Consider the following 19,245-nt stretch of genomic DNA (forward strand, 5'->3'; position numbering starts at 1 on the left):
ACGAGAAAGGGGAAAGGAAGAGGCTGACTAGTCGCGAGTAGTGCCGTGATCCCGGCTCGCTCTCGCTCATCATGATCCGCGGAATACGGAATATAATGAGGATGAGCTTGTAAAGGACCGGGGGGAGACAGCTAGCCCACACACGTGAGGGAGATTTGGAACAGGCGAAGGAGTGCGTGAACCACTACCCCGGGCAGTCTGTCCAGCAGTTACATGCATAGTATAGTGTGTATGTATCGGTGTTCGGAAAATACCCACTCCTGATAATTTCCCTTCTTTTTCAAATCATACTTTTCCTTTTATGGAAATTTGGATGGATTGTCGCAACACTAACTTCTTTTGGAGTCTGGTTGGTAGGGCGCGGTGACCAAGTACTTTGTTGCACTTTACTTTGGGACGCTTTCCCCAAAAAGGCTAGTAAGCACGAGCATAGCACGAGTCATTCTGCCCTACGCCGCATGCGGACTACTCTGGCGACGGGGTGGATCCTGGAACTCTCCACGCGAAGACACACGGTGCGCAAGGGGGTGGGCTCTTTTCCAGGGTGAAGGGGGGGCGGTCGATCTTTCAGCCCCCTCTATGCTAATTTTATACACATCGTGCCGAAATTCGAGGTTGAAAATGGGTTGCGATTGGGATTTTCAGTTCTGCGATACCGCACGGCATCGAGTATGCCTTATCCAGATGGTATTTGGTCTACAACGGAGATGTGGAGTAGGTCAGTCTCCACGTCTAATCCCTGATTCATACAGTACAGCTATCTTATGCGGACTCTGGAATTGCTAATCCGCTGATTTGTCCGGTATACCCGTTACCTGATCAAGGTCCTCAGCTAATTTCATGATTCGTTGAACCTGGGAGTACTCTGTAAAGCAGCGTATACAGTACACACCTTGTAATCCATGGATCCCATTGTAGCCAGTAGTAGTATATCGGTATTTGTTCTAGAGGACTATGGAGTAACTATAACCAGATATTACTGTATACAGGATTTACTACTCATAATGAACTAACTACGGAGTAGCAGCTAGTACTCCATGCAGTACCTGACCGGAGACTTGCCCCTGCATCGTGCAGATTACTATGGACAGTTGAATGTGGATGCGAAGGATTCCTTCTGGAATGCTTGATAATTTGAATCGTTTCGCCTCGTTTGTTTCAGAATGCCTAAGGCGGCCGCCAGTGCTGCAGGTTGCCACCACCAGGATCGATCCCCCTGGCATTTTACCCATGCCACGAGAGGGAGGAGCTGTTCTCCGGCTTGCTGCCGAGAATGGGGTATAGGGAGAACAGAACACCCGTTACGTATGTACAGTAGGGTGACCTAGTACTGTAGGTACCTTGGTACATTGCCAAGCCTGGGTGTCTGGGCAAACTACTTGCAGCCGGGCGTTGATAGAGTCCGGGGCAAGGACATACACACTGTAGTACATATGTACAAGAACTGCGATTGGCATTGTCGATCAAAGGTGGACAATCAAGCAAGAGGAAATGTGGTATTATGGAGCATAGCTAGCGAAATCACCCATAAAGAGTTCTATTTTTGTGTATACAAGATGAAGATGTGCTGCATCGCCCAAAAAGAGAGGCTGTATATGTAGGATGATCGGGTTCAACCCGTCGAACTCCCCAGTGACGTCGGCCGAACAAGAAAAACACCCCGAAAAGAGAACCAAAGATACCAGGCCATTCCTAAATGGGTGTAAAGGGGGGGGGGGTGTAACAAACACAGTCAGGTGGTCGGTGGGTAAAAAGTCCCGGACGTTCATTCGCCAGATCGAGTAAGAGATCGGCAGGATGAAACAAGCTACTGTGAACTGCACAGGACAGCAGGGGGACCATGCTAAGCCGCCTGGGGGGCAGGGCTTACTTGCTACATACTCTGTATGGTCGAGGCGGACTCAACGATCCACGAGGCAGATTCTCTCGGATCGGACCATCATGATTCGGTCCACGTCGGAATATCCGATAGATCTGTTCCTACAGTAGCTGTTTAGATGTAGATAGTTACTGTAGTAGTTAGTATTACCATGGAACAGACTTGGCGGTTGAGTTTAGAGCAATGATAATAAGATGAGGCAACTCGTGAATACTGTAGATGTGATAGGATATTAACGTTGATTAGGAACAATTAGACATGCATGTGGAGGATACATACTCGGTAGAAGTCCATGCAGGTAGAATCAGCCTCACGACTCATCTCGACTAGTTACACCCTTTTGTGCCTTAGGGGTATGTTCTCGTACACAGCATGTATCGCACCCAACGGCCAACCAGAGGGGAGCTCGCAGAACTAAGCCTAATTAGGTTTAGACCAGACAGGGCGGAATCCAGCGAATTACCTAAAGCAGCCAAGAACCATATCGTAGCCCCACCGTGGGGCAACCCGTTGCGTTCCGTGGGAGCTTGGACTGGATCCACGCGAGATTTGGAATGCTCATAAATTGCTGGGATTTACTGTACGTACGAAGTACAGTACTGATGATGGAAGTTAGTGTCCACTACAGGTAGTATAATACATACAGTATTTATGGTCAAAAAATCTGCTGTCAGCGAAGATACATTCATCAATTACTTATTTTAATTCGACATTGACCAGTTGAAGTAGTAGCGAGTCAACCAACAGTGTCTTGTCTTTAACTGGTGCTGTCCAAGAGATCGTCATTGGGGAGCCGTTGACACGGGTCCGCAGTCGGCCGCAGTCGCCTCAGCCGCACGGAGAATACCAGAAAAATACTGTATTGATGTATACACAGTTTGTATGTACATACCTGAGCAAATGAAGGAACAACACGGATAATAGAGCAATGGTAATAAATTGTTATTTTCTATTTTTGTGATCATAATAACAAGAAGAAACTAATAAAAATAATAATATCCATAGATATCAATTCAGTTAGCTCATGCTTGTCTGATCATCCCGCGATCATCGCCTCCACGCCCGTGCTTGGTTCTCTGCGATCTAAGGGTTAGCCCGGTATTTTTCGTTCTTATTTTCCCTTTCGATTTTATTTTGAATTTATTTTTACGATCTTATATTTTAAAAATCATATTTTTTATTTAATCATTTTTTGATATTTTGATTTCCATATTTCCCTTTTTGAATTATTTTCATCCTTTTTATGTCCATTAATTTCCAGGAAGTTTAATCATCCAACAGTAGATCCCATCTCTACTCACCAGGCCCGGCTCTTCTATATCAGTCCACCCTCCGCCGCCTCTTCACCTCTTCTGCAGCTAAACAATTTCCGCCTCATCCTCCTCTTCACATTGTCTGCAAATTACATCACCCTGGCCTCCTCTTGATTCTTATATATCTTCCTCTTCCCTCTCTCTTCCTCTCCCCCTCTCAACCCCCACCACCAATACTCACTTCCTTCCTTCCCATCCTTGTCACAGGATGGCCCGAGGACTTTCTTCCGAACAATCATCATCATCTACTGCTACTACTTCGACTTTGTCTGCTACCCACCTGGTCACTGTTCTCAACAGTCCAACCGGTTCCAGCTCCTCATCGCCTGAGCCTTCTCTTACACGAACATCCTCATCCACCATGGTTGGCCGCAAGAACACTATGCGCCACAGCCCGCAGGCTGAAATTCCCGCGCCTGTCACCTATACTCCGACTACCCACCGTATCAGCAAGGCGAAGAAGGGAAAGCGCGTACATGCTTGTGAATTTCCTGGGTGTAGCAAGGTATATTTTGCTCTTGATTTCATCTCATCTCTCGCATCGGCGCATCTTACTGACCCAATGCGCAATTAGGTCTTCACTCGCGCCGAGCACCGCAGACGCCATGAATTGAACCACAATCCTGAAGCCTCCTACCGTTGTACACATACTAGCTGCAAGAAAGCCTTCCACCGTCCAGATCTTCTTGCGCGCCATATGGAACGACAGTGAGTGGCTCCAAATGCGTAACGGTTTTATCTTAAATATTCTTACAGAGACTAATTGAGAACAGTGAGCTCGAGTCACAACCGGATCAGGCCCAATGGACACCACAAACTCAGGCCGCCTCCGTTGGTGAGCCTGTGCCACACTGCATGTCTATGGATTCTGGATCTTTGATTGCCGGCACACCCCAGCAATCTCATTCCATGTCCATTGGTTCAATCGTAGCCCCCGGAGTGCACCCTGACCTTGCTGGAGATTGCGGTATGGTTTGGAGCAACATGGAGCTGCCTCTGCAACACCGTCCTTCTGCCAACCTATTCCAAAATCACATTCCAGAGACTGCGGATGACAGTCCTTTTTACTCTTCACCAGCAGAGACCTGCCCTTCTCCTCTATCAGACGCAACTTTCTCTCTTCCCCCGACCTCCGGCTCCTCCATCTCTTCCGGATCCGTTTCTGTCGTCGACCAATACCCCAAGGACATTCTTAAAGATATGACGGCATCCCCACTTCAAATGGCCTCTCCTCTACGATGGGAGGGTGCTGAGACCACTTTGCCTCCGTCACATTTGGTTCCTCTATCTTTGGAAGAGAACTTGATCCAACCAGTATGTGTGACCTTTCCCCCCCTTTCTCCGCTCAAATCAGGCTCAAGCTCGAGTGAAACCAATTCCAAATCACTAACGCGCTCTTATCTTAGCCTGTTCAATGTCACTACCCCTCTCCATCGTGGACTAGCGCGGACTGCTTTTCATACGAAGACCCCCAGTCACTCGCCCACTTTCAACCAATGGGCTGGAAGCAGTGGGCAATGTGAAGCTCCAGCTGTCGGTCTTTGATCGAGCGCGACTCCATCTCACGACTTTTATGACGACTGTGAACACTCCCCTCCTGGCCGCCTTGAAGCAGCCACGCGCGACCCACGCACCCCCACCGGGCGTAGGCGTGACCGGCAAACCTGCCCATCCCCTCCTCCCTTTTCTTTGAACTGAGCGGAACAAACCCGACCATTCCATAACTATGGCTCGGCTGAAAGCAAGCACAATTGGGAAAAGTGACTCGCCAAACCGCCCAGCCCGCGCTCCCCCGCTATATCCAGCTTTCGGATACCCCGGCTTGCGGCTTTGACCGAAAGACATCCCAAAATGCCATTTTTACAGGTCGGGGAAGACCGGTCCCAGTCTCAAACCCCTCGAGGGCGCGACCGCGGAGCCTCTGGTGGAGACCCTCCGCTTCGGGCAGGAGTGCTCCACTGAAGCCAAAGGCAAAACAAAAGATTATTTTCTTTGTGCTTTCTTTCCAACCCCCCCCCCCCCCAACCCCCCCTCTTGTGTTGCTGTTTATTTTCTCCTTTGTGTTTTTCCTTTGTAAGGAGTTTTACCTATATGTGATTGATGCATTGAATTGGGAGGTGTCCTAGAAAGGGTTTGTTGGGGATAGATGATGCCCTTTTTTTTTTCTTGATTTTGTTTCTGTTTCTCCTGGAGTTGATGATTTGATGAAATCCACGCGATTCTGCGGATTTGGCTGCTGTATACCCTGGATTCAATATACGAATACCCCTTTGTACATGATTATTGTGAAAATACACCATTCTACTATACATAGTACACCGTTCTACTATACTTCTTCTCCTAGTAATACTTGGAATATTGTAAGCCCTATGGAGTATCAAATTATCAACAACCAACCATGGATGAGATGGGAAACGGGTGAATCTTCCCCGAGGCGAGCCGTGGTTTAGTGATCTTCGCCTGATTCCAAATTTCTTTGTTTGGGAAAGTTCAGCAAGTCATACTGAAGCTAGATTAGTTCTCCATCTGTCAGGCTTGGCAAAACGATTATCCTTGGGCGTTTTCCGTATGGAGTATGGAGTCAAAAAGAAAGAAAGAAAAAAAAAAACTTTGTGATGTGCGGACTCTCCGTATAAACCATTACACTGGTATGTACTATGCTATGTAGTGTCTGCTCACGTACCTCTCTTCAAAATCCAATTTCGGCTACAAGTCAACCTTCAAACAAATCAAATCCAAAGCGAACGATCTGGAGTTCGTCTTCGCGTTGACCACTTCTCGAGTTGCACATCTCGTTCATCGCGGCCGCGATCGGTCGATCTCCGCCCTTTTGAACGGGTCTCGCCCCGACTTTTCCGACGCCAAATTGATTAAATTGAAATTACATTCTCTCCATACGGACTAACCTTCCTAGTGACTTAGTTCTATACATTACGTGACTGGTTCTTTATTTTATCATGTCTAAATTGATTTCATTTCATTTCATTTGAGTGATTTTTTTTGACCCAGTGAACCCTGTCGGTGTAGTTCCCACTTGCATCGTTTTAACTGGTCGTTATATCGCTACGCATCGCGCGATCCCCCCCCCCCCAATGGACCAATTGCTAAGCTACGACGGGATACACGGAGAATCCGGTCAATGCGACGGTTAGCGATTTTATGATCGGAAAGAGGTCTCTATCTAGGTTGAGAATTGTCCAGGGGTATGTCGATCCGGAGCCGGTGTTGGTCCGCGGTATTCCACATTTGTCATTGTAGAGGACTACCTACTATGTATGTAGCTAAAAGGGAGAGGGAGAAAAGGAGAACGAGACTAGAGGCTCTGTTTCCCAAGTCCAGATGTAACTGGCTCGCTGATACCACTAGTACGTACTTTGGTTGGGGATTAGTATCTCCAACTGACGTGGAAACGGTTGACTCGTGCAGCATGCAGCCGTTGGTGACAGCCATCGGACTCGCCAATTTTTCCGGAGAATTACAAAAACGTGGATACCGACAAAGCTATTATTCGAAATGATTCAAATCGGGTAAAAAAAAAGAAAAAATGAAGAAGAGATACACGACGTTCGTTAAAATGCGCATGCAACAGGCTGCATTTACAGGCAGCACAGGCAGTACCATACGACTGCATATGTAATATCATACAGGACAGGGGAAAGCAAGTATTGGAGGGACATCTCGCTAAAGGATCGGTTATTCACGTCTGTGATACGATGCTAATTGAGCCAACAGGGCGACGAGTGGAGGCGGGTTCGGGCGTGTCGATCAGGGGGGGTGGATTATCTTGTCACGAGGCTCTTGAATGTGGTCCGTGAGATTTTGATTTTGAATTGACTGGAGACTCCCGAAGTATTTGCGATGCCTTGCGATGCCTGCCGAGCGAAAGATTTTCGCTTCTTTATTTTTCTTTGTGTTCCCGACACCCTGGTGGAGTCGTGTTGTGGTGGAGGGAGGACTTGAAAAGGGCTTTCAAGTGGAGAATAAGAGGAGCGAGAACCTGCCAGCTTGGGTGATGATGCGCACGGAGATGTCTTAGGAAGTGGTATGTGCGGGGCCGTGGTGGATGTGGTGGGTGCTTATTTTGAGTCTGGCCAGATTCTGTCTGGATGGTGTCAGTGGAGGAGATGGAGATAGGTTTGAGAGATATGATTGTTGTATAGACTCGTAGTCTGGTTGACGAGTCTATCCACCACATTGAATCAAAGTACTTCCCTATCGGCGGCGACTTGAATAGGGGCATACCACGTACTCTACCACTAGTCAGCTACGAAGTACCACTCTGATGGAAGCAGAACCGTTCTGCCGCCAAGCTGAGCATGCATAAACTATTGACCATTCTTGTTCCCTTCTTTGTAGATCTTCATCTGCAACGAATCCTTCGATCCAATCTGGAAGTATACGCGTGGATTCTACCGTGTTGATGTATTAGGTAGGTGATTTTAAGTTGATACTTTGATACTCTTCGTATTTGTGCGGTTGAATGGAGAAGACAAGGACAGGTTCGAGCTACTAGGTGGAATATCCATGGATAGCAGGTTATTAAACAGTATTCAGAAATTTACATCTCTTAGTTATAGAATCTACTGATGGCTACTCATATTCTTGGCGCGACGAATCGCAATCTGGAAGCATTATCGTTCCAAGTTTTCCCTTATGATAGCTACTATCAATCAATACTATTGACTTGTATCGATCTGACAATAACTGTGAGAAAACAGTAGCCCACCCTTCCTGACGCAGGGGGAATTAATCCTTTTGTATGCGAGTGTCTTCTCCTGAGAGATCGAGAAGCAAGCCGTTTGTCTTCATATCACGATAGCCCAACCCTGGATTTTGTATTAAGTGTGCCTTTATAACTCTACTATACATCCGCTTGGCCTAAAGAAATTCATAAGGATCCGTACTGAAACAATAATAAAGTACCACCAATCGAGCATCCCCCGGAGACTCTTAAAGCCATCAATGTGAAAAGCTTCGAGATGATACCATATGTATTGAGAGACGAGATAAGGTGTCAGGTACTCTCATGGCAGTAAATGAACTAGGAAATGATTCCATCAGAGCATTATGAACCACACGAAAGGAGAAACTATCTTTTCAGCCATTCGAAGCTGAAAGAGGAAGTTTTAAATTGCAAGGTAGAGCTCGTTACGTATTATGGTCTGGTAAAAAAAATGCCAGGTGGCCCGTAACTTGGTGGTAGTCGAAGACAATAAGGGCTAAAACGAATCATCCTGAACTTGAAGATCTTGCATACATGGGTAAGTCCAAACACCCTTGGTATGTATTGTGTCTGCTCGCTGGTCCATCAATCTCTTCTTGGTTGCAGGGATTGTCCATTGTCTTCGCAATCAAAACACCGCAGTATTCGGAATGGCAACTGACCTCCAAATTTTCTGCTTCCTGCAAGTCGACAATGATAGTAATTGGTTTACGCATGTTGTTATATCTCCTGGCAATGACTTCAAAAGGGTTATCCCTCTGTTAACGCACATTATATTGGAGGCCGCCAAGCTTTCATCCCGTTCCCTGTGAGGGGTCTGAGCCTCTTGTTGTCTGGTAAAAAAGCTACCTTGAGAATCCTCGCTCCCTCTTACTACTGTTGGCCTTTTCTGGTGCTTTGCTTTCATGTAATCCCAAAAGTTCCGTAACTTCGATAGTCCCAATTCTAATGCTATTGCTACTGGACTAGTCGCTGACTCTTGATATCCGGCACTTGTAGGTAAGATATATGAGAAGACATACGGCCACGGTTTGGCCGTATATCTACTGTGACCTAAGAGGTCTATCTAGTAGATGAAGACCTGGGAATAAATTATTTTATCCAGGATCCAAATAGTGAGGTATTTGGTCATCCTGTTTCCCATCCGATCTTTGACATCTTCAACTTCTATCATATGATTCTTCGGGGTCATGGGATCTCATCAATCTTCCCGATTGACCAACTTTATTAACTCACTATGTTAACGAGACACTTTTCATGGCCAGCAATATCAATGTATTGATGAATTGATTCATGTCGACGCCACAAGCTCAAGTGGGTTCCGCTGACAAAATTTACCGCTTTGGGTAAACCTAAATTGACGCCTATCTTTGGCCCCCAAACTTAACTTCTCATACACTCATACTTATAGCAGGCCAGTGCCCGTTGATGCCAGTGAGATTCGATATTTCGCCAAACACCAAGCCTCGTCCTCGCACTTGCCACGTACAACTGGGTTTCCCTTAAAATGAATATGCCCGGATATCCGAGCAGGACGGCGAGGAATGGAGTAGATGACCAAGATATGAAACTCCGCAGAAAACTCCAGAACAGACTCAACCAGAGAGCACGTAGTACGTGTGTCTGAACATGGGCCTCCTTTGCCTACGACCAAAGAAGCTGACCATCACTACATAGGAGAGCGCATGAACTCGCAGAAGCAAGCAAAAAGAAACGATGCACCCTATCAAATCCGGCGTTGGCGTATTGCGCGGCCAGAATCATTAAATCTTGACCGAGACAGGCAGAGACCTTTAAAAAGTGTCTTAAGTCCCAATCAATTATCACTTCAGGAGTCAGAATCTTCGATATGGACCTTCTCTGCACCCACACCAGATTGTCAGCCGCCTAATCTCCCTTCCCCACATGCCGATTTTCTCCTCAGCCTTGTTCAATTCAACACATATCGCGCATTTCTCGATAACAAAATGACTCTATCCCAATCAGTGCAGTCCATAGTACCAGGTCAGGGCATAATGGAGTATGATACGGCTTTCCCAGGTGTCTTCCACATCGTCCCGACAGCACAGACACCAACTTCACTTGCCTTGACGAAACTGCAGATGGAAAACCTTCATGCGCCATGGATTGATTTAATTCCGTTCCGTCATATGCGTGATATACTTATTCAAGAACAATGCAGTTACGATCATATTGCTCTTATAATGGATTTGGTGGGAGATGCACCTCATCTTGAGTATCTATCCTCGAACGATCTTTTCCCCGCACTTCGAGATGCCCCGAAGAACAGCAGCCCTGATAGTGGGATTGAGCAAGAAGATGGCGATGAAAGGACGACATCTAGGTCCGGCTTTATTATATGGGGAGATCCTTCCGACGAAAATAACTGGGAGATCACTCCGGGGTTCTTGAGAAAGTGGGCTTGGATTATGCAGGGGTCTGAATACTTGATATCTTCAACTAATAGATGGAGGGCTTTGAGGGGCGAAGAGCCAATATACTCGTAGCTAGGAATATTTAGATGGGTTGATCGGGAATAACACAGCTCTTTTGAACGGTCACAAACTTAAGACAATTGTCTTGATACACTGCGCCTGAATTGAGGATATTGAGCTATAGCCACACCGTGAAGAAGGCCTTCGTCAAGCCACGATCCAACCCCCATCCGTGGACATGTGGGTGACTCTTTGAGGGAAGATATTGGAGCTTCTATGACAGGGATAGAAAAACATAAATCATGTGGTTGATGTGCCCAGCAATGCTGGAAAGTGAAAGCAAAATCTAGAACCATTGGAAAAGAAGAGACAATGTCTCATACTTGTCTTCCATGTGGATCATGCATGCCAACCCCACACGATTCAAGATTCGACGAAGATCTTCCGATTTGACCGACCCCGCATTTGAAGCTCTTGGGCTGCGATATTGGCAATCTTATACAGCAAGCTCTGTATCTATCCATTGTAGGCCAATAAATCATTGCCTTGTCAGATACTACGCTGTCTCAGCCCTGGATACCCGTAGTGCATCGCCAGGGCCATGCAGGTCGCCTTATCTGCCGCAGTCTACGAAGTAGTTACTGCTATACTTACATAGTAGAAATTTATCCCAATTTGATCACCAAGAATCATATGGATCAATGTCTCAAGCATCAGCCTCGTCGATTACTCCAGGAAGCAAACTGGAATGATGTGACCTGATGTAGCCTGATGTCATCTTGCATGGCCCCGGCAAATCACCAGCTGAGATGTAAATGGATCACTTACCGACTCGATTTGCGGGACAAATTGATACATTGCTGTGAAGAATCGGTCAGTAGACAGAATATACAAGAAGTAGAGAGTGAAAGGAGATAAGTTTTTGAAAGCTTACATGTGCAAAGAACAGACCTAAAACGATCATCCATATCGCAAGACTTGCCTCTAGAGAAAGCTTTTCTTCAGGCCTTCCACATGGCATGCTTTCGGTGCTGTATGGAGCGACACGCGTAGAGGCGGGCGAGGTATGTGAGACATGCTTTTTGCCTCCCCAAATGCGTACATCTTTCGTCAGATCGTGAGAAGAACTACGTTTGTCGCAACTCACCCGACGCTACTCCAAGAATAGATCTGATTCTCCCAGAGACCTCCCAACAAGACTGAACTTCAATCTGTCGAGCTCCAAGTACTACTATACAGACGTATAAGAACGAGAGATTCCCCGGATCGAAATATCAGTCATCACACTGATTCAACTTGAATATCCGACTTGAACAATCAAATTCACCCTACCCCAACCTCGATATCGAGCACAAGTGCCTATTACAATCATCAACATGCAACTCACTACCGTCTTCGTCTCTGCTATTGCATTTGCCATGGGCGTATCTGCAATTCCTGCCCCTCCAGCCGATACTCGATATGCCCAGCTCCGTCTTTTCGGGGAACCTGGCTGTTCCGCACAGAACCAAGGTGAACTGGGAGTCTATGGCGATTATGTCAACAAATGCAATACGTTTGGAGATACCACCGTCAAGTCTGTGAGCTTTGAGTACGCCATCAACAATTGCACTTGTAAGTCTATTCACAGGCATTATCTTTATTAGTTAATTCACAAAATCGTTGCACTATACTAACCAGCAACAGTGCGTGTTTATAGCGATGTCACCTGCCACTTGGACCGGCATGATGTCTCCGTCGAGACTTGTCTTTCTGGTGATAAGATCTACCGAAGTTACGAGGTTGTTTGCCCCAGCCTCAAGGCATAAATCTGGGGCACTTTCCTATGCCCTTTTTCGTGAACATAAGATAGCTTTGTGGATTGTTTTAGTACTTAATCAATAGACTGATATTTCTAATCTTGTTGCTTGGTTATGCATTGTAGAAATGTTTCCAAGAGATATTCCAGCAGTAAGCTATTGAGTACCAATATCAGGGTCCATACCGACTCGCTCGTATAAAACACGCAAGTCCTGATCTATTCGATCCGACTGGCAGAATATCGTCGAATAATTCTCGCACTTTGACCGTCACAACCGTTGATAACCGTCTTCCCGCATTTCATTCGACCATACTATTCTTTTGTATCCACTGACTGCGTTATGTAGTAAAAATGTACTTCTGTTTAGGGTTGGATTGCGGGGAAAGTCCCGTGCCTGGAAAATGTCATCATCGACCGTCTAGACGTTTTCTGGTTTCTTCTTTCTTCTCCCTGCATTTTCAGACTTCCCCTCTTTGCTTCAAACCCCTCAATCTGGCCAATTTCGAGGTCACACAAGCCATTCATTACATTTTACATGTACTGCTGGCCCTTTCCGTTCCTCGGAGCCTCCCAAAATTCCCTCGACCATATCATCCCACCCGGAACTTGACTACCGCGGGACCCAGTAGAACCAGATTTGCAACAGTCTCCTCCCCACGCTATAAAAGCCCGGGGGAATCTCCCATCTTATCTGATGTGCTGATTCATCTTTGAGGGCCTTCGATGGCAGTAAAAGCATTATGGTGGTATTTGTTGACCTCGATCACGATGTCTTTCGACATCCCGGATCGGCACTTCCCTTGGAGAAACCCTTCCCGTCCAAGTTGAGAGTAGCGCCTCTCGAGACGAACGAAGTAATCGAACCTCCTCTTCTTCAATCCGCCGGAGAAAGCGCCAAATCCAAAGAAGTGCGCAATACAAATTTCATTACCGAGGACACTCCAGCTCCAAAAATTCCCAACTATAATGCTTTCTCGGCGGCATTGAGCTGCTACCCGTATGTGGATCTTCCCCTCTCCAAATCTTCACCGCGTCGCGTTCCCCCGCATATTCACGACTCAAGGGCTAATGTGACGCCATGGGGTGTTCTGGCTATATAGAATAGTTAAGGAGATTGCTCGCGCCGTCGACTTGAATACCCTCCACGCTCTCTCACAATGCTGTCGACAATTCCACGTCAACATGGCGCCGTTCCGCCACCAGCTAATCCGCGAAACGCTTCGTTGCGAGAATGAGTATATCGAGACTGTCTCCGATATGTTGGACGGCGGGGCCGTCCTTCCAAATAGTGTGAAATCAGTACTTCGTCTCTTGAGTCAGGGAAATGGAGATTCCGGACGTATGACGCGTGGCAAAGTTGGTAAATGTGCGCGTGACATGGTCGGTGACTGTCGACGCTGCACGAAGATCGTGTGCAGGGTATGTTTTGAATATTCGGCGGTGCAGGTTCCCCACAGTTGGCTGATATGATCTTGAAACAGAATTGCACCATCAAACCCCCCTCACAGACAACCATGAAAAGTCGAATCCGACGTCTTTGCCAAACCTGCGTTACTGCGCCGCTCTCCTGTCATCTGTATAACACACCGCCGGACTTGACAGCGGCAGATTACCAGGAAAACTCTATACCGACAACATTGGCGAATAATATCTGCAATTGCGATGAAGCCGTGTGGCTTTGTATCCAATGTGGCCAGACTCTACGTAGTAACGATGTAACATACCGGCGAGTATGGGCATGGCGCACACGATACAGTACATACCTTGGCGGTGGTCTTGGAACAGGAATCGGCGAAGGCAGTCAAGGGGTCAAATGTGGACGTGGCGAAGCCTGTCTCGCAGCGAAGGAGATCGAACTTGAAGTCGACTGTGAGGCCGATGAGGCTTCGAGTGATACCAGTAGCCCTGGTCATAGTCCGCCTGCTCACCCATCACATCACCTCGAGTTACTATCAACAGATAGCCATGACGGCGAGGAACCAGGATACTTTCGACAAGAAGTGATTGGATTAGGCGGGGTGGTGAAGCACAAGGCGAAGAAGCGCGTCATGGTCGGAGCTTGTGTGATTGAGTATGAAGATGAGCGGGAGACAGGTAGGTATCTGGTGAGAGAGGAGAGTGGCTCGCATCGGGCTTGGTGTGGTTGGTGCTCGAGAGTGATTCCAGCTAAAAATGAGATGCATCGGAATTAACAAATCAGTCGCACTTTTAATGCAATTTTTTTCTAATGCTGGGCTTTGGCGGGAAGGGTCGTTTGAGTAGGGCATCAGATTCATGATTTGGATGTACATACTCATTTGACGATTGCGTCGAGCGCATTTCGGTAAAAATGAAGCTTGGGATACTCCCGTGGCTAGTTACTTCAGGTTGTGTCAGTATAATCGAGTCTAGCTTTATATATCCCCAGATGTTACAGTAATGAGAGTAGAATTCAGGAACTTGGAAGTTGAAGTTGTATAACAATCTGACATATCTAACAATCAGTCTGGCTTGATGCTGTCCTTCCTGGACCGAAAAGACAATATACTCCGGCAATGCGTCGCTCCTTCATGCAATCATCAATCATACATACTATCTGGCACGACAATCCCCAGACATCCAACGCAACAAATATCAAAAGACAAGGCTTGAGAAAGAAAGAATGAAATCAAAGTGGAAAAAAACAAATGTATCTAGTCTAATGTGCTGCGATTGCGCGGAAAATACCCTTGAGCCTGGACTGCTCTTTAGGTGGAGATGGTTCACGGCGATGGCGACGGCGCGAGCGCGGTTCTCGCTCTCTGCTACTCTGACGAGCAGCACGACGAGATCCTTCAGGCCGTCTCTCTCGCTCCCTCTCTCGGGATTTGCTGCGCTCACGCTCGTCACGAGAATGCCTTCGGAGCTTCTTCTCTGGCCGAGAAGCCTCTTCTTTGCGGCGCTCCTCCCGTCTCTCTTCACGTCGGGTTTCACGACGAGCTTCGCGTCGAGGATGAGAATCAATGGAGCGAGCAACGATTTCTCTTTCAACATACACTTCGTCAGCGGGCGGGCTACCGCTGCCACTGCCATGACTGTGGCTGACCGAAGGACGACGCTCTGATGCTGACGCAGTAGATTTAGTGCTGTTCACCCGCACAAGAGGCTTGCTGGTGTCTGATTGACCATTTCTCATATATTGAAGGAAAGCACGTTTGGGAGCGGGGGCTGAAGAGGCAGCTTGCTTCGAAGAGGTAGTCTTGATCGATCTAGCCTGGCTATATTCAGATGAGCGACGAATAGGCCTGGCCTCAGAAACAGGCGGATCTATTTCTGGCCCTCTCGCGACGAGCTTCTCGGATCGTCTTATCCTTTCGCCAGATGCTATACCACTCCTTTCTCGCTCGTCAATGATGGCTTGCTGCATGGCTTGCTGCATTCTCTTGTCGTAGATCTTCCTCCGCTCCTTTTCGTCATGTTCGCGCCGAGCTTGTTCCAAAGCCTTGGCCCACCGATTGGTGAATACGCCACCGTCATTCTTAGAACGTGTAAGCTGATCACGACGTCCTTCAGATGAGGTTTTGGAGTATCGACGCTCTCGGTCTCGATCACTGGGGGAGCGCTTCTTCCTTCTGTGAGACCCTCGCCTGGCTGCCAAAGGATCCATAGGCTCCATGAGCTCGCCACGAGGGCTTTCAGCAGACTCATCGGGTGGAAGTTCATCAGGTGCAATGCCATCGGACGCAGGTGCTGCTGGTGCTGGAGGCTCAGACGGAACGAATTCCGGTTCAGTAGGCGCACGTCCTATGAACAGAGGCTCAGCTTGAGCTGGTGTATCCTCAGATGGAATTTCCTTTGCTTGCTCTGGCCCCGGAGTAGGCTCTTCTGCTGCCGGCGCTACCAGGGGTTCCTCTGGAGGATTGACTTCAGCAGAAGCAGCTCCTTCTGGCACAGGGTCGGGGGCTGCAGTCTCCTCCGTGATTTCTTTGGTCACCTCTGGAGTGGGCTCGGGCTCGGTAGCAGCAGGTTCAGCAGCAGACTCAGCAAGAGGGGGGGGTGGGATCAGCAGCGGGTTCGGGTTCAGCAAGTGCAGGAGTAGGCTCGGGCTCGGGTTCAGCAACAGGCTCAGCCGTGGACTCAGGCTCAGCAGCAGGCTCAGCAGCGGGTTCGGGTTCAGCAGGTGTAGGCGCAGGCTCGGGCTCTGGTTCAGCAGCAGGCTCAGCAGCGGGTTCGGGTTCAGCAGGTGCAGGAGTAGGCTCGGGCTCGGGTTCAGCAACAGGCTCGGGTTCCGCAACAGGCTCGGGTTCCGCAACAAGCTCGGGTTCCGCAACAGGCTCGGGTTCCGCAACAGGCTCGGGCTCAGCGGCGGGCTCAGGTACAGAGGTAGGCTCGGATTCAGCAGGAGTAGGCTCAGGAACCGATTCTGCTGCAGGTTCTTCTGGTATAGAGGGTTCCTCTGGAGGTGTCTTTTTCTTCTCAGCTGACTCCTCAGGAATAATTGCTTTAGGCGCAGAATCAGCCTTAGATATAATTTCCTCCGCGGGCTGTTCAGTTGCTGGTTCTTCGGTAGATGGCTCCTCTGCTACACCATCTCCGATTGCTTGCTCAGAAGACTGTTCTGGTTCTGGGGCTGCTTTCGGCTCTTCGACTTTGTCTTCAGATGTTGGTTCTGGGGCCAATTCCTCAGCAGGCGAAGGCTCGGGATTCGGTTCAGTTGCAGGTTCGTCATCTTTGTTTGGCTCAGCTGCGGGAGGTTCTTCGATTGGTGCTTCCTCTGGCTCTGCAGCTGCAGGAGTCTCCTGGGGCTCCGTAGGGGACTCATTTTCGGCAGCTTTATCTGCTTCGTTGGGTATTGTCTCTTCCGCCGTTTCCTTATCGCCTTCGGGAGCTGAGACCTCTTCTGTTACTGCTGGTGCCTCGCCCGTGGGTTCAGTGACAGGCTCAGGCTCAGCAGGAGCAGCTTCTTCTGGTACTGGCTCTGCTTCAGCAGGTGCTGTTTCTGGCTCCGGTTCAGCAGGAGGCTCTGGTTCAGCAGGAGGCTCTGGTTCAGCAGGAGGCTCTGGTTCAGCAGGAGGCTCTGGTTCAGCAGGAGGCTCTGGTTCAGCAGGAGGCTCTGGTTCAGCAGGAGGCTCTGGTTCAGCAGGAGGCTCTGGTTCAGCAGGAGGCTCTGGTTCAGCAGGAGGCTCTGGTTCAGCAGGAGGCTCTGGTTCAGCAGGAGGCTCTGGTTCAGCAGGAGGCTCCGGTTCAGCAGCTGGCTCCGGTTCAGCAGGAGGCTCTGGTTCAGCAGGAGGCTCGGGTGCTGGTTCAGTCTCAGGATCAGGTTCAGCGGCTTTTGCACCCTTTTTAGCTTTCTTTTTAGCCTTTTTCTTTTTACCCTTTGACGGTTTATCGGCTGGTTCGTCAGCCGGAGGCTCTTCGGCAGGAGGACTTGGATCGGCGAGAGTATCTTCCGGTGGTGTCTCTGCTGCAGGTTCTTCACTGGGGGCCTCTCCCTCGGGTTCTAGCGTTGGTTCTGCAGGTGATTCGGCAGGAGCTTCAGAAGATTCAACTGGGGGATCGGTGAATGCATCAGTAGGCGGCGAGTCAGGGGTTTCTTGATCTGCAGCAGCCTCCTCCTGTGGCGCAGGACTATCGCCGGCCTCATCAGGTTTGTCGGTGGCAGGTTGTTCATCACTGGTAACTGGAGATTCCTCCTTAGACTCTGATGGGGACTCGCGGTCCGCCGGTGGGCTATCTTCGTCTGCTTTAGCGTATTCGGCCTCTTCCTTCGCGAGTGCTTCCTTCTCGGCCTCTACTTTGTCGAGTCCGGCCTCAGGGTCACATTCTGGAAAATCCTCGTCTGAAGCGAAATGAGTCAAATTAAGCTCTTTTTCTTTTCAAGCAAAATCCTCACCATTGTTGTCATTGTTATTGTCTTTCTTGGATTCGCTGTCGTCAGTGGCTGGTGCATCTGGCTCAGGCGCAGATTCCTCGGCCTTCTCGGTTTCTGCATTTTCTGTACTCTCTGCAGGTGGTTCTTGAGGGGCCTCGTCTGTAGCGCCTTCGGCCTCTGCGTTCGCTGGAGGCTCTTCGCCAGCAGGCTCATCTTGACTCTCTTCCTTGGAGTCTCCTCCAGCGGCATCAGCAGCCTCCGTGGGCTCTGCGGCTGCGGGCTCTGCGGGCTCTGTGGACTCAGGCTCCGCTGGAGGCGCTGCCGCCTCTGCTGATTCTAGATATGATTTATTAGTGGCTGTTACAAAAGTTGGAGAATTCTTTCCGAAGGTGATTGCCATGTTTCACACTTGAGTACTTACCAGAAGACTCAGGGTTCGGTGAACTCTCTTCTGGTTTGCTAGGCTCTTCTGATGGGGGCTCGACAGGGGCATCCTCCTTTTTCGGTTCGGCATCGGTGGCCGTTGGGTTATCCTGGTCCTTGCCCTCCGTCAGATTATCGGAATTGGAATTTATAGGAACGATGGGATAGTAGGAGAAAGTCAAAGAGCCTGTGTCGAAGGTCTGGTGTTGACGTTCGAAGCTTTGATACTGAAACTGAGGGACATCCGCATACTTGAACTGTGGTTGCTGCATTTTCGTCCCCTACAGCGGCTGGCTCTGGAGCTGGCTGATTGACTTCTTTGACTTCAGGGTTTGAAGTTGTTGCGCCGACAGGTTGACGGTTGTTGTTATTGTTCTTATTCTTCTTCTTCTTGGCCATGTCCTCGTTTTAGTGACGTATCACACGAGGTGGCCGATGCTGACTGGCGCGTGATGAGGAAAATGAAACAATAAGAAGGCGACAAGCTACTTTCAGGCTTGATGCACGGGTAGAATTCCGGGCCGAACAGTAATTGAAAAGGTACAAGAAGATGAAAAGTAGAGGAACGCGAGACTGGGTACTGATGTATTAGAAGACGGAAGAGGAAAGAAGCATACGCTTGTTCCTCTGGAGACAGGAAAATCACAATTGGACCGTTAAGGCGAGGCAGCGTATAACAGTTCGTCCGTTGTCCGGGTGGATGGGACAACAACCCCGATACAGCGTGGAAATTGGGCCCTGGAACGTCATCAATGAACAGCCCGATGGCATTGCATACCATTGGACCACGTCGCCTTCGGTCTCCATGCATTTTTGGCCAGCATTGGGAGGGAATTAGTTG

At 48.7% G+C, this 19,245-nt stretch overlaps 5 protein-coding genes across 5 annotated transcripts; 4 read left to right on the forward strand and 1 right to left on the reverse strand.

Moving 5' to 3' along the window:
* Positions 1 to 3,400: 3,400 nt before the first annotated feature.
* Positions 3,401 to 4,715, forward strand: N7469_007954 (Zinc finger C2H2; the record flags this gene model as incomplete). Its single annotated transcript, XM_056646872.1, has 4 exons — positions 3,401 to 3,697; positions 3,767 to 3,900; positions 3,966 to 4,506; positions 4,599 to 4,715. 4 exons carry the CDS (start codon positions 3,401 to 3,403, stop codon positions 4,713 to 4,715), a joined length of 1,089 nt encoding a protein of 362 aa, XP_056498423.1.
* Positions 4,716 to 9,930: 5,215 nt separating this feature from the next.
* Positions 9,931 to 10,422, forward strand: N7469_007955 (uncharacterized protein; the record flags this gene model as incomplete). The annotated part of the gene is made up of 1 exon (XM_056646873.1): positions 9,931 to 10,422. One exon carries the CDS (start codon positions 9,931 to 9,933, stop codon positions 10,420 to 10,422), a length of 492 nt encoding a protein of 163 aa, XP_056498424.1.
* Positions 10,423 to 11,726: 1,304 nt separating this feature from the next.
* Positions 11,727 to 12,158, forward strand: N7469_007956 (uncharacterized protein; the record flags this gene model as incomplete). The annotated part of the gene is made up of 2 exons (XM_056646874.1): positions 11,727 to 11,964; positions 12,037 to 12,158. 2 exons carry the CDS (start codon positions 11,727 to 11,729, stop codon positions 12,156 to 12,158), a joined length of 360 nt encoding a protein of 119 aa, XP_056498425.1.
* A 733-nt stretch (positions 12,159 to 12,891) lies between these two features.
* On the forward strand, positions 12,892 to 14,343 carry N7469_007957 (uncharacterized protein; the record flags this gene model as incomplete). The annotated part of the gene is made up of 3 exons (XM_056646875.1): positions 12,892 to 13,148; positions 13,252 to 13,570; positions 13,633 to 14,343. The coding sequence occupies 3 exons, from the start codon at positions 12,892 to 12,894 to the stop codon at positions 14,341 to 14,343; spliced, it is 1,287 nt and encodes a 428-aa protein (XP_056498426.1).
* Positions 14,344 to 14,828: 485 nt separating this feature from the next.
* On the reverse strand, positions 14,829 to 18,676 carry N7469_007958 (PE repeat family protein; the record flags this gene model as incomplete). The annotated part of the gene is made up of 4 exons (XM_056646876.1): positions 14,829 to 16,148; positions 16,231 to 17,948; positions 18,003 to 18,317; positions 18,403 to 18,676. The coding sequence occupies 4 exons, from the start codon at positions 18,674 to 18,676 to the stop codon at positions 14,829 to 14,831; spliced, it is 3,627 nt and encodes a 1,208-aa protein (XP_056498427.1).
* Positions 18,677 to 19,245: the final 569 nt, after the last annotated feature.

This window comes from Penicillium citrinum (assembly GCF_028827155.1).
Source record: "Penicillium citrinum strain IBT 23319 chromosome Unknown utg000007l:1.0-2040159.0:1.0-2041076.0, whole genome shotgun sequence".
NCBI lineage: Eukaryota > Fungi > Ascomycota > Eurotiomycetes > Eurotiales > Aspergillaceae > Penicillium > Penicillium citrinum.